This window comes from Xenopus laevis, chromosome 7L (genome assembly GCF_017654675.1).
Source record: "Xenopus laevis strain J_2021 chromosome 7L, Xenopus_laevis_v10.1, whole genome shotgun sequence".
Taxonomy (NCBI): domain Eukaryota; kingdom Metazoa; phylum Chordata; class Amphibia; order Anura; family Pipidae; genus Xenopus; species Xenopus laevis.
The window spans coordinates 63,145,219-63,157,072 of NC_054383.1; the positions used below are offsets into that span (position 1 = coordinate 63,145,219).

General features: G+C 42.4%; 2 protein-coding genes across 3 annotated transcripts in view; both read right to left on the reverse strand.

The window, feature by feature from the left end:
- Positions 1-11,854, reverse strand: part of kdm2a.L (lysine (K)-specific demethylase 2A L homeolog) — a 121,171-nt gene that overhangs the window by 19,097 nt on the left and 90,220 nt on the right. For both annotated transcript variants that reach the window (XM_018225580.2, XM_018225581.2), the window contains one exon: positions 6,883-7,475. In XM_018225580.2, coding sequence (XP_018081069.1) covers positions 6,883-7,475 — 593 coding nt within the window. The remainder of the gene's footprint in view (positions 1-6,882; positions 7,476-11,854) is intronic.
- Positions 3,282-5,361, reverse strand: LOC121395520. The gene is made up of 2 exons (XM_041569113.1): positions 4,640-5,361; positions 3,282-4,551 (listed from the first exon to the last, which is right to left on the reverse strand). Exons 1-2 carry the CDS (start codon positions 4,705-4,707, stop codon positions 3,282-3,284), a joined length of 1,338 nt encoding a protein of 445 aa, XP_041425047.1. The 5' UTR covers positions 4,708-5,361.

Here is an 11,854-nt window from a genome sequence, read left to right on the forward strand (position 1 = left end):
GGGCAGTGTCAATCTGTGGTTACTAAAGCAAATAAAGTTCTGTCTTGCATAAAAAACAGGAAATTTTTTTATTACTTACCGTCATTTCTGTTTCCTGGTCACTTTCCATGGCAGCATTCACCAATGGGTTAAATCCTCTCACCAGGCCAATGGACAGGATCCTCCCCAAGCAATTTAAAAGCGCCGCCCCCTTATACTCACTGTCTTAGTTGAACAGCTCACATATAAAAAAAAAAAAAAGGGGTGGGTAGTTTTTGGTGAATGCTGCCATGGAAAGTGACCAGGAAACAGAAATTACGGTAAGTAATAAAAAATTTCCTGTTTTCCTAGTCACTCATGGTAGCTATTCACCAATGGGAACTACCAAAGCTACAGAGAGGGACTTGACACATAATGCAGTAACATAACACACTTTATTTTGATATAATCACAACAGACTGCAAAATCTTTCTCCCAAATCTTGCTTCCTGGGAGGAAAGAACATCCAATCTATAATGCTTAATAAATGTATTGATGGAGGATCATCTCGCCGCCTTGCAAATCGCTTCTGGCGATGCCTTGGCCTCCATCGCCCAGGAACTTACTAGAGCTCGGGTGGAATGGGCTTTCAAACCCCGGGGAACCTTCCTGCCAGCTGCATTGTACGCCTTTGCAATTGCTGCCACTATCCAAGAACTCGTCTTCTTAGATGGAGTTTTCCCCTTTCTGAAACCACCAGGAATCACAAACAAATGATCCGACTTTCTCCATGATTTTGTTCTCCCCAGGTATATTGTGAGGGCTCTGACCAAATCAAGTTTATGCCATTGTCTCTCTTTTTCTGACTTTGGCGAAGGACAAAATGAAGGAAGTGTAACCTCTAAATCCATGTGGAAGTCAAAACCACTTTGTCTTCATAAATTACTGTGAATGGCTCTAGAGCTGATAATGCTGCCAGCTCACCCACTCTGCATGCTGACGTCACGGCAACTAGAAAAGCAACTTTTAGTGTAAGATTCCATAAGGAAACGTCTTCTAAAGGCTCAAAAGGTGGCTTTGTCAAACTGTCTAGGACAAACGGAAGGTCCCAGGGAGGTGAAAAGCTTCGGATCCGTGGTTTTACCCTCTTAAAGGCATTGAAGAATCTCAGGACCAACGGATCCACCGCCCAAGTTTTTCCTGAGAGTGCTGAAATAGCCGACACCTGCACTTTGAGGGTACTTAAATGAAGGCCTCTCTCATAACCAGCGAACAAAAAATCAACCACCATAGATGCTGAAGGACAACCTGGGTCTCGCCCCTCTGCCACCATAGATCTCACAAACGTCTCCCAGATCTTATAGTATTGTGTAGATGTAGATCTTTTCCTTGCATTCAACAGAAAATCTACTAACTTCTCCTTGCACACTAGTTTTCTCAGTCTCCTCCTCTCAACCTCCAGGCCGTCAAGCAAAGGTGATTTTCCTTGTGAAACTGAACTAATCCCCGAGTCAACCAACCTGGGAAACTCGGAATCTGCTTGGGCTGTCCTAAGGACAGTCTGTGTAGTAGAGGAAACCAAGGTCTTCTTGGCCAGTATGGTGCTATTACTATAGCATTGGCCTTTTCCCGCTCTATCTTCTTTAAGACCTTCCAGACCAGGGGAATTGGAGGGAACACAAAGATTAACTCTCTTGACCAGTCCTGCCTTAGACCATCTATGGCTTCTGCTTCTGCGCATGGGAATATGGAAAAAAACCTTCTGCACTTCCTGTTGTGAATGGTAGCCATGGCATCTATTTCCGGTACTCCCCAAGTATCTACCAGATCTTGAAAGATATCCTCGTGAAGACTCCACTCTCCTGGATCCACGAGACCGACTTAGAAAATCTGCTTTATGGTTTTCTATTCCTGGAAGATGTACTGCAGTGATATTTTCTAGGCATGACTCTGCCCACTGAAAAATTGGTTTTACTTCCTCCGACAAGACCAGGCTTCTTGTACCTCCATGCTTCTGCACATAGGCCACTGCTGTGGTATTGTCGGAAAACACCTTTACACTTCTTCCTTTCAGATGGTCTGCCAAGGCCAATAGAGCCTCTTTTATTGCCTTTAACTCTATGACATTTGAGGAGACATGACTTAACTCCCAAGAACCTTGAACGCACACATCTCCTATGTAGGCTCCCCAGCCGACTCCTGATGCATCTGTTGTAACTGTAATCCAGTCTGGCTCCTCTAGTGGGGTACCTCTTCCTAAATTCTCTGTAATACACCACCAACTTAGAACGTCTTTTAATTCTTGAGACAGAGTCAATTTTTTCCGTAGGTTTTCTTGAGGGTTTTTCACTTTTCTGAGCACAAAATTTTGTAATGGTCTTGAATGCCACCTCGACCATTTTACGATCTGAATCGTTGAGGACATCAATCCCACGATCTTCAAACACTGGCGCACTGAGACTACTTCCTGACTTCTGAAGTCTTCTACCGCCTGAATAATCTTCCTTTGTTTTAGAATTTTACCAAATTCCTTTGTGTCTGGAAAAGAGCTCCTAAAAAAACGAGAGACTTTGATGGAACTAGACTGCTCTTTTCCAAATTTACTATCCAGCCGTGTAGCTCTAGCGATTCCAACACCCTCGTTGTTTGAACCTCTGCCTCTCTCTTTGTTCTTGCCGTTACCAGAATATCGCCTAAGTAATGAAAGACTGAAATTCCTTCCTTCCTTAATTCGGCTATTAATGTCACCAAAATCTTGGTGAACACCCTTGGGGATTGTGACAGGCCAAATGGGAGACATCTGAATTGCACATGTACCCCTCCCACTTCGAACCTCAGAAACTTTCTGTGGTCCTGAAAAATTGGCACATGAAAATACGCATCCTTCAAGTCGATGTTGGTGAGCCAATCCCCAACCGAGATCGCCTGTATCACTGATGCTAGGGATTCCATCTTGAATTTCTTTTTTTGTAGAAATTTGTTTAGACTCCTCATGTCTAATACTGGCCTCATAGCGCCTGAAGCCTTCTTTACTACTTCTAACAATCTTGAATAAAACCCCTTTCTTCTTTCGAAAGGAGGAACGACTTCATTTGCCTTCGGAAGCAAATAGCTGATCCATGTACTCCTGGAACAGACTTTGCGCTTCTTCTGACTCCGGCAAAGATGAACTTAGAAAATAATCTTCTTTGGGAATTTTTGAAAACTCTAAACAAAAACCTCTTTCTATTGTATCGCATACCCAGCGATCTTGAATGTTTCTGGCCCAGACTTGAGCGAATAGCGCCAATCTGCCTCCTACTTTCGTCTGAGCCAAGACACCCTCATTGCTGCTGAGCCGTTGAGCCTGAGGTGGAGAAACCTCTAGATCTCCTGAAATTGCCACTTGAGCTTTGACGGCCCGATCTCCATGACGACTGTCTGTTAAATTCTTTCCCTGGCTTATATTGTTTGGATGTTCTAAATGATCTCTCCTTCTCTCTGTGAAAAGATGCATCAAACCTCATGCTTTTGTTTCTACCTTCCTGAGGAAGGAACACACTTTTTCCTCCAGATACCTTCTTGATGATTGTATCCAATCTTTCTCCAAACAACATTTCTCCCTCAAATGGCAGTTGGCATAAGTTGGATTTCGAGGCTGCATCTGCTGCCCAAGGTTTAAGCCACAACGCTCTCCTTGCTGCCACCGATAGTGCCAAGGATCTTGCCATAAAGTGGACTAGATCAATAGAAGCTTCTGACATAAAATCAACCGCCAATTTACAGTCAGCCAGCATTTCCAATACTTTAGGTCTTTTTACATTAGACGAGATTGCTTCTTCTACCTCAGCCAGCCACACTTTTAAGGCTCGCGACACTGATGTGAGTGCCACTGCTGGTCTACAGGCTGCCCCTGCTGCTCCAAAAGATTTTTTAAGATTAAATTCAATCTTTTTCTCCATCGGTTCTCTGAAAGCTGCCGCATCATCCACCGGTAAGGTGGTCTTTCTTGCCAGTCTCACAACCGCTGCATCCACCTTAGGGGATGAATCCCAAAATTTCGAATCCTCTTCTGCAAATTGATATTTCTTAAGACATTTTCCTGCAGTCTGAGGTCTTTTTTCTGTTTTTTCCCATTCTGCCATAATAATATCTTTAATTGAGGCGTGAACTGGAAAGCATACCGACCTCTTCTTCAGAGAAGGGAACAACTTATCAGCTGAAGATAATTTGGCAGGTTCCATGGGGAAGGTCAGTGTCTGCCTAACTGCTTTTATCAGAGGATCGATCACTGCCAGATCAAAATTGGAGTCCTCCTCCATGTCAATCTCCCCTTCTTCCGAACCTAAAGGAGAATCTAATTCTGAATCTTCCGAAAGTTCTCCCTCCGAAACCTCAGAAAGGGAATCTATTTGTCTGGAGTAACCATGTCTTGTTCTCTTTTTAGAAGTCGCTACTTCCTGAAAACCTTGCACCACCGCCTGCTTAATGACCGCAGCCAAAGATTCAGCAAAAGCTTGATTTTCAAGAGAAGTTGACACTCCTGGTTCTCCTTGAGCTTGAACTGACGTAGCCTTTTCTGGCGTTTTGTCTTTCTTTTCAGTGGCAGGAAGGCTGTGTAATTATATAGAAAAAAACAAATATTAACCTCCTGCACAATTCTCTCTCTCTCTTAGCACACAGGCATTAGGACATGTCTCACCTTTTCCCTTTCGGGTGAGGTGGTTTGCCCGGCATTCCCGACTCCATAGCGGTGCTGCATAAGAACATAACTTTTAGTATACCTCCTAGACAAAAAAAAAAAACACTCCTGGTAGCATAATCCTACTGCACATACCTGTATCAGCAGAATAAACAGGCTCCTGCAGGACCCAGTGTCACAAGTAGCGAAAAAACTTTTATAAGAAGGGCGTCCCTGCCTACCTGAAACGCAGTAAAATACTATTTGGCGCATCTCAGGCGCGAAAACCCCCACTTCCGGTTCGCCATGCTGCCAGAATCCAAAATGGCGCCCGAGGTACTTCCGCCCATCCAGCCTAGTATAGGAAGTTCTCGCTGCATTTGTGACGTCACTTCCGGTTTCGGCGCCACACTGCGCAACACCTCCTTCGCCTCCCTAACCCGCATACTACGGGAGGTACGGCTGGACCCAGGATGCCTCCACGCAATTGTCTGGTCCCTTCCTTGCTAACCCCAACTCAGGGGGAGCTATTGGGACCTCAGCTTCTGTAAGGGGGAACCGAGAGAGAGAGCAGAGAGCCCCCTTACTGCTGGGAATCATCCACCTGCACCATCAGCCCGTGGACAGGAAAAAAAGACAGTGAGTATAAGGGGGCGGGCGCTTTTAAATTGCTTGGGGAGGATCCTGTCCATTGGCCTGGTGAGAGGATTTAACCCATTGGTGAATAGCTGCCATGGGTGACTAGGAAAAGGGCATTAACTCAAGGGATGAAAACATAATTATGCCTCTTTATAGGTCCCTGGTAAGGCCTCATCTGGAGTATGCAGTTCAGTTTTGGACTCCAGTCCTTAAGAGGGATATAAATGAGCTGGAGAGAGTGCAGAGACGTGCAACGAAATTGGTTAGCGGTACGGAAGACTTAAATTATGAGGGTAGACTGTCAAGGTTGGGGTTGTTTTCTCTGGAAAAAAAGGCGCTTGCGAGGGAACATGATTACACTTTACAAGTACATTAGAGGACATTATAGACAAATGGCAGGGGACCTTTTTACCCATAAAGAGGATCACCGTACCAGAGGCCACCCCTTTAGACTAGAAGAAAAGAACTTTCATTTGAAGCAACGTAGGGGGTTCTTCACAGTCAGGACAGTGAGGTTGTGGAATGCACTGCCGGGTGATGTTGTGATGGCTGATTCAGTTAATGCCTTTAAGAATGGCTTGGATGATTTTTTGGACAGACATAATATCAAAGGCTATTGTGATACTAAGCTCTATAGTTAGTATAGGTATGGGTAGATAGAATTTGATTAAAAGTAGGGAGGGGTGTATGTATGGATGCTGGGTTTTCATTTGGAGGGGTTGAACTTGATGGACTTTGTCTTTTTTCAACCCAATTTAACTATGTAACTATGTATGTAAGAGATGTAAAAGGGCAATATTTATGTAAATATATATTCCAGTTTGGTAAGATTCTTTAATATGTCATTCAATTTGATATAAATCTGTTGCTTAAGTATTCCTTTTGGGGGGTATAGTTTTCCTTTAAGGAGCAGGTATCTCCCTTCATTATCTCTTTTCATCTCTCTAAATGTGGAAGGGAGATCTTTTTTTTCAAACACTGAAAATGTTTATATAGTTTCCATAATTGTATGGGATACCCAAAACACACATAAACCATGTAAGTCCACTGTCAGTGCTACTGTGCCAGGCAATGCTCTTTTTTTTCTAACTGCACCCATGCTATTGGACAAGATCCAAAATCAATGGGCGACAGGTATATAATCTACAAGATAAATTATTTTATGTAAAAATTGGGCAAAACTGACATATGAGGATGTAAAACTGTATACATCTATTCCTTAAAGTATTGGAGCTTTATGTTCACTTTGTGAACAAAGTACCTAGTGGTAGTAGTAATAGTAGTAGTATTAGTAGTAGTAGTGGTAGTAGTAGTAAAACACAAATTTACTTTTTCAGAGGGCTAATAACCATGGTTCAATAGGACTACGATTTTAAGAATAATATTTAACCCTTTCTCTTTCCCTTCTGCAGAGTCTTTTGCAGTAGAAAGTATGTGACGGAGCTGGTGCTGTTTTGGCAAGCCCACAAAGGCGGCAAATTAACTAGGGATGGTATGCCGCTGGCCACTTGCCGAGGAACACTGGGGACGTGCAGCTCCCCAGTGCTCATGCGTGTGCGTTCGGTGAAATTTTCTGAGAATATTGTATTTACACATCATTATTAGAAAAAAAAAAAAACACCTACCATTTGTACCAAGATTTGCACACTCTCATACAGATGCAAAGCTCTTCGTGTGAGAGGTAATGGAAAACAGAGAGCCAAACATCCTTCTGCATTGATATGTTGTCTTTTCTTTGACCCAGCATTACACTATTCTCGGTCTCTTCTTCCTCTTCCTCCTCCTCCTCCTCTTCCTCTTCTTCTTCTTCTCGTTCCTCATCATGATGCTGTAGAGATACTGCACGTATATGCTGACGTGGATTTGGTGTGATGGCTTGTAACTTGGGGACAATGGAACTGGAGCTTAATTCTTTTGGTGGACGCTGAAGAGTGACAGTGAGGTAGGGCCCCCTAAGCCGCAAACGATCTCCTTCAGACTGATCACATCCAGTTGGGTGGTTCTCTTTCTCTCTAGCAAGCTGACGCCTCTTTGCTCGCTCTTCTCGGCTTGCAGGTGGGACTTGTGTCTGAGAAGAGGGTGGTGTGGGTGGAGCAGATGAAGGAGAAGGAGGGAGCAAAAGAAGCGGTGGGGATGGGGGGCTCTGCCCCAGTGGAGGCCGCAAAACTTTGGCAGGGAAGTAATGGCTGCTCTCGTAGTTGTCAGCAGCTTTACGTTTCTGCAGTGAATCAGACATTTACAGTTAATATGCAATTTCAAAAACACAAAACTTTTTTACAGAAAATGTTATCACACTCATTTTGCTTGTATATAATTCCAAATTCAAAGTTCATATAACATAGAATACAGCCAACACAATTCTGCCCAATAATTAAATATATATACACCTACATATACACACACACAAATATATACACACAGTGTGTGTATATACGTTTCGGTCCCACCTGCGGACCTTTTTCAAGGATATTGTAGTGTAACAAACAATGGCTTAAATACCCACCCACTGAGTGAATTCTGGCGCCAACATGACGTCATACGGTAAATGCAAAGTGAAAAAAAGTATTTTTGTTCTTTTTAGTTCATTAGAGAACTTGGTGCAATAATTTGATTCACCGGCCGGAGCACAAAAAAAAAAAAAAAAAAAAAGGTCATAGTAACAAAAGAACTTCCTTGTACATATAAGCAGTTTAAAGAAATGCAAATGTTACTTACAGAGCGAGAAGTATTCAGTTCAGACCCAGAAATACATAATATATCTGCAAAGTGGAGAGACGAGAACTTTATAAGAGGAATGCACCATATATAGCCCTAAGTAGCAAGATGGTTAAAGAAGCAATAATTTATGCCAAAAAAAATTTCATGTCAAAAAACAATTCAATTGAAGTTGTCCATTCAGACCCTTGGGGGTCACACAGTCTAATTCGTATATCCAAAATGCCTCCCTTTTCAGTAGTAGTTTCTCAAGATGCCCTCCTCTGGGGGGCTTAAGCACACGATCAATGGGCATACACCTGAATTGGGATGGATCATGTCCTGCTTCCCGCCAGTGCTTCGCCACTGGTTGCTGGGCAATATCCTGTTTGCCAGGGTCTATTTTAAGATTGGGATCCAATGCTGCCCTGATGCTAGCCCTGTGCATGTTAATCCTATCCTTTAATGGCCTAATGGTCTTGCCGCAATAAATCAGACCACATGGGCATCTAATGATGTAAACTACCATTGAGGAGGTGCATGATAACCTATGTTTAATGTTATACTTTTTGCCAGTCCTTGGATGTCTGAATTCTGATCCCAATATTAGTGTGCCACATACTACACATCCTGTGCATCTGTACACACCAGGACGGGTACTTAGAAAGTGTTGGGCTTGGGGCTGAGTGTATTTCCCCACAGGGTCTGATGGGCTGAGATATTCCTTAAGGTTAGTATTCCTGGAATAACTGAATCTTGGTCTTCGTGGAATTTTATTGCCTATACTCTCATCGTTGGATACTACCTCCCAATGTTTGAGTACGGATTTCCTTATGTCGCTACTGTAGGGGTTGTATGTGCTGACATAATACATGTCGTGACTGTTTTCAACTTTTACCCGATTGGCTTTTGGACATAATAGATCCTCCCGATTCATGGCCGATGCTGTGTTGATGGTTTCCCTGATCAGTACATTTGGATATCCCCTATCCAGAAATTTCTGCCCCATTTTCTCCAGATCTACATCTTTCTGTTTGGGGTCACTATCTATGCGTACTAATCTCATCATCTGAGACTTGGGAAGTGATTCAATAAGATGCCTAGGGTGGTGGCTTGTGTAATGTAGTAGCGTATTCCTGTCAGTTTCTTTGGAGTATAACCGTGTATGCAATCCCTGATTGGATTTGTAAAGCTGGACGTCAAGAAAATAAATTCACCTTAAATTACAGCTCACAAGAGATTAAACAGGCGTATCCAGTTTATTGAGATAATCCACGTACAATTCCAGTTGCTCTGATGTACCAGTCCATAGAAAAAAGATATTGTCTATGTAGCGCCGAAAAAAGCTACCATGCCTTTTAAAAGTTTCATGACCATATATGTGTTTATTCTCAAACTCATGCATGAAGGCATTCGCATAGGCTGGTGCTACTCTTGAACCCATAGCGGTCCCTGTTCGTTGTAAATAAATTTAATGCTCGAATTTAAAATAATTTTTCCGTACGACAAAATCAAGTAATTTCAGAGTGTATTCAGCTGGTGGACCATCGTAGCTGGAATTGTCAGTTATAAGACTTAACTGCTGCAATAACTGAATCATGTGGTATACAAGTGTACAGATTTTGTACATCCATAGTAACCAACAGTAAACCATCAACATGCAAATCAATACTTTTGATGACATTCAAAAAGTCAGTAGTGTCCTTTAAGTAACTACTCGTAGCAGTAACGCACGGCTGTAACAGAACGTCTAGGTACTGTGCAATTTTTTCATTCAGTGACCCTGTTGAGGCTATGATGGGTCTACCTGGGGGCCTTTCCAAATTTTTATGTATTTTGGGTAATATGTACCACAGACTGTTGAAGAACAATGCATTGGCCTGTTATCAGAATAACAGAAAATGGAGGGGCAACTTTAGCCCATTGGAAAAGGAGGCTATGGAATCTTTGAGATCTAACAGAGAAAAATTCATCAAAAATGCAGATAAGGGGGGTACCATAGTAATTATGGATTATAGCTACTATAGAAATGAGCTCTTAACACAATTGTCCAACACGGCCAATTATGAGAGTCTCACGTTTGACCCTACAGGTAAATTTAAAGAGGAATTGAAGGCCCTAATAAATATGGGGACGTCACAAGGCTATTTCTCCAAAGAAATGGGTGAATTTCTAATCCCTAATAGTCCAACTTTTTCTGTAATTTACACATTACCCAAAATACATAAAAATTTGGAAAGGCCCCCAGGTAGACCCATCACAGCCTCAACAGGGTCACTGAATGAAAAAATTACCCAGTACCTAGATGTTCTGTTACAGCCGTGCGTTACTGCTACGAGTAGTTACTTAAAGGACACTACTGACTTTTTGAATGTCATCAAAAGTATTGATTTGCATGTTGATGGTTTACTGTTGGTTACTATGGATGTACAAAACCTGTACACTTGTATACCACATGATTCAGGTATTACAGCAGTTAAGAGTCTTATAACTGACAATTCCAGCTACGATGGTCCACCAGCTGAATACACTCTGAAATTACTTGATTTTGTCTTACGGAAAAATAATTTTAAATTCGAGCATCAATTTTATTTACAACGAACAGGGACCGCTATGGGTTCAAGAGTAGCGCCAGCCTATGCGAATGCCTTCATGCATGAGTTTGAGAATAAACACATATATGGTCATGAAACTTTTAAAAGGCATGGTAGCTTTTTTGGCGCTACATAGACAATATCTTTTTTCTATGGACTGGTACATCAGAGCAACTGGAATTGTACATTGATTATCTCAAAAAACTGGATACGCCTGTTAAATTCACCTTAAGTTACAGCTCACAAGAGATTAATTTTCTTGATGTCCAGCTTTACAAATCCAATCAGGGATTGCATACACAGTTATACTCCAAAGAAACTGACAGGAATACGCTACTACATTACACAAGCCACCACCCTAGGCATCTTATTGAATAACTTCCCAAGTCTCAGATGATGAGAATAGTAGGCATAGATAGTGACCCCAAACAGAAAGATGTAGACCTGGAGAAAATGGGGCAGAAATTTCTGGATAGGGGATATCCAAATGTACTGATCAGGGAAACCATCAACACAGCATCGGCCATGAATAGGAAGGATCTATTATGTCCAAAAGCCAATCGGGTAAAAGTTGAAAACAGTCACGACATGTATTATGTCAGCACATACAACCCCTACAGTAGCGACATTAGGAAATCCGTACTCAAACATTGGGAGGTAGTATCCAACGATGAGAGTATAGGCAATAAAATTCCACGAAGACAATGATTCAGTTACTCCAGGAATACTAACCTTAAGGAATATCTCAGCCCATCAGACCCTGTGGGGAAATACACTCAGCCCCAAGCCCAACACTTTCTAAGTACCCGTCCTGGTGTGTACAGATGCCAGGATGTGTAGTATGTGGCACACTAATATTGGGATCAGAATTCAGACATCCAAGGACTGGCAAAAAGTATAACATTAAACATAGGTTATCATGCACCTCCTCGATGGTAGTTTACATCATTAGATGCCCATGTGGTCTGATTTATTGCGGCAAGACCATTAGGCCATTAAAGCATAGGATTAACATGCACAGGGCGAGGCATCAGGGCAGCATTGGATCCCAATCTTAAGAAAGACCCTGGCAAACAGGATATTGCCCAGCAACCAGTGGCGAAGCACTGGCGGGAAGCAGGACATGATCCATCCCAATTCAGGTGTATGCCCATTGATCGTGTGCTTAAGCCCCCCAGAGGAGGGCATCTTGAGAAACTACTACTGAAAAGGGAGACATTTTGGATATACGAATTACACTGTGTGACCCCCAAGGGTCTGAATGGACAACTTCAATTGAATTGTTCTTTGACATGAAAAATGTTTTTTT

Bases quoted from the DNA above. Each gene is read 5' to 3' on its own strand.
- LOC121395520 (XM_041569113.1), bottom strand. From the start codon at position 4,707: ATGTTCTTATGCAGCACCGCTATGGAGTCGGGAATGCCGGGCAAACCA. The intron at 4,552-4,639 runs GTGAGACATGTC...ATAATTACACAG, and splicing joins CCTCACCCGAAAGGGAAAAG to CCTTCCTGCCACTGAAAAGA.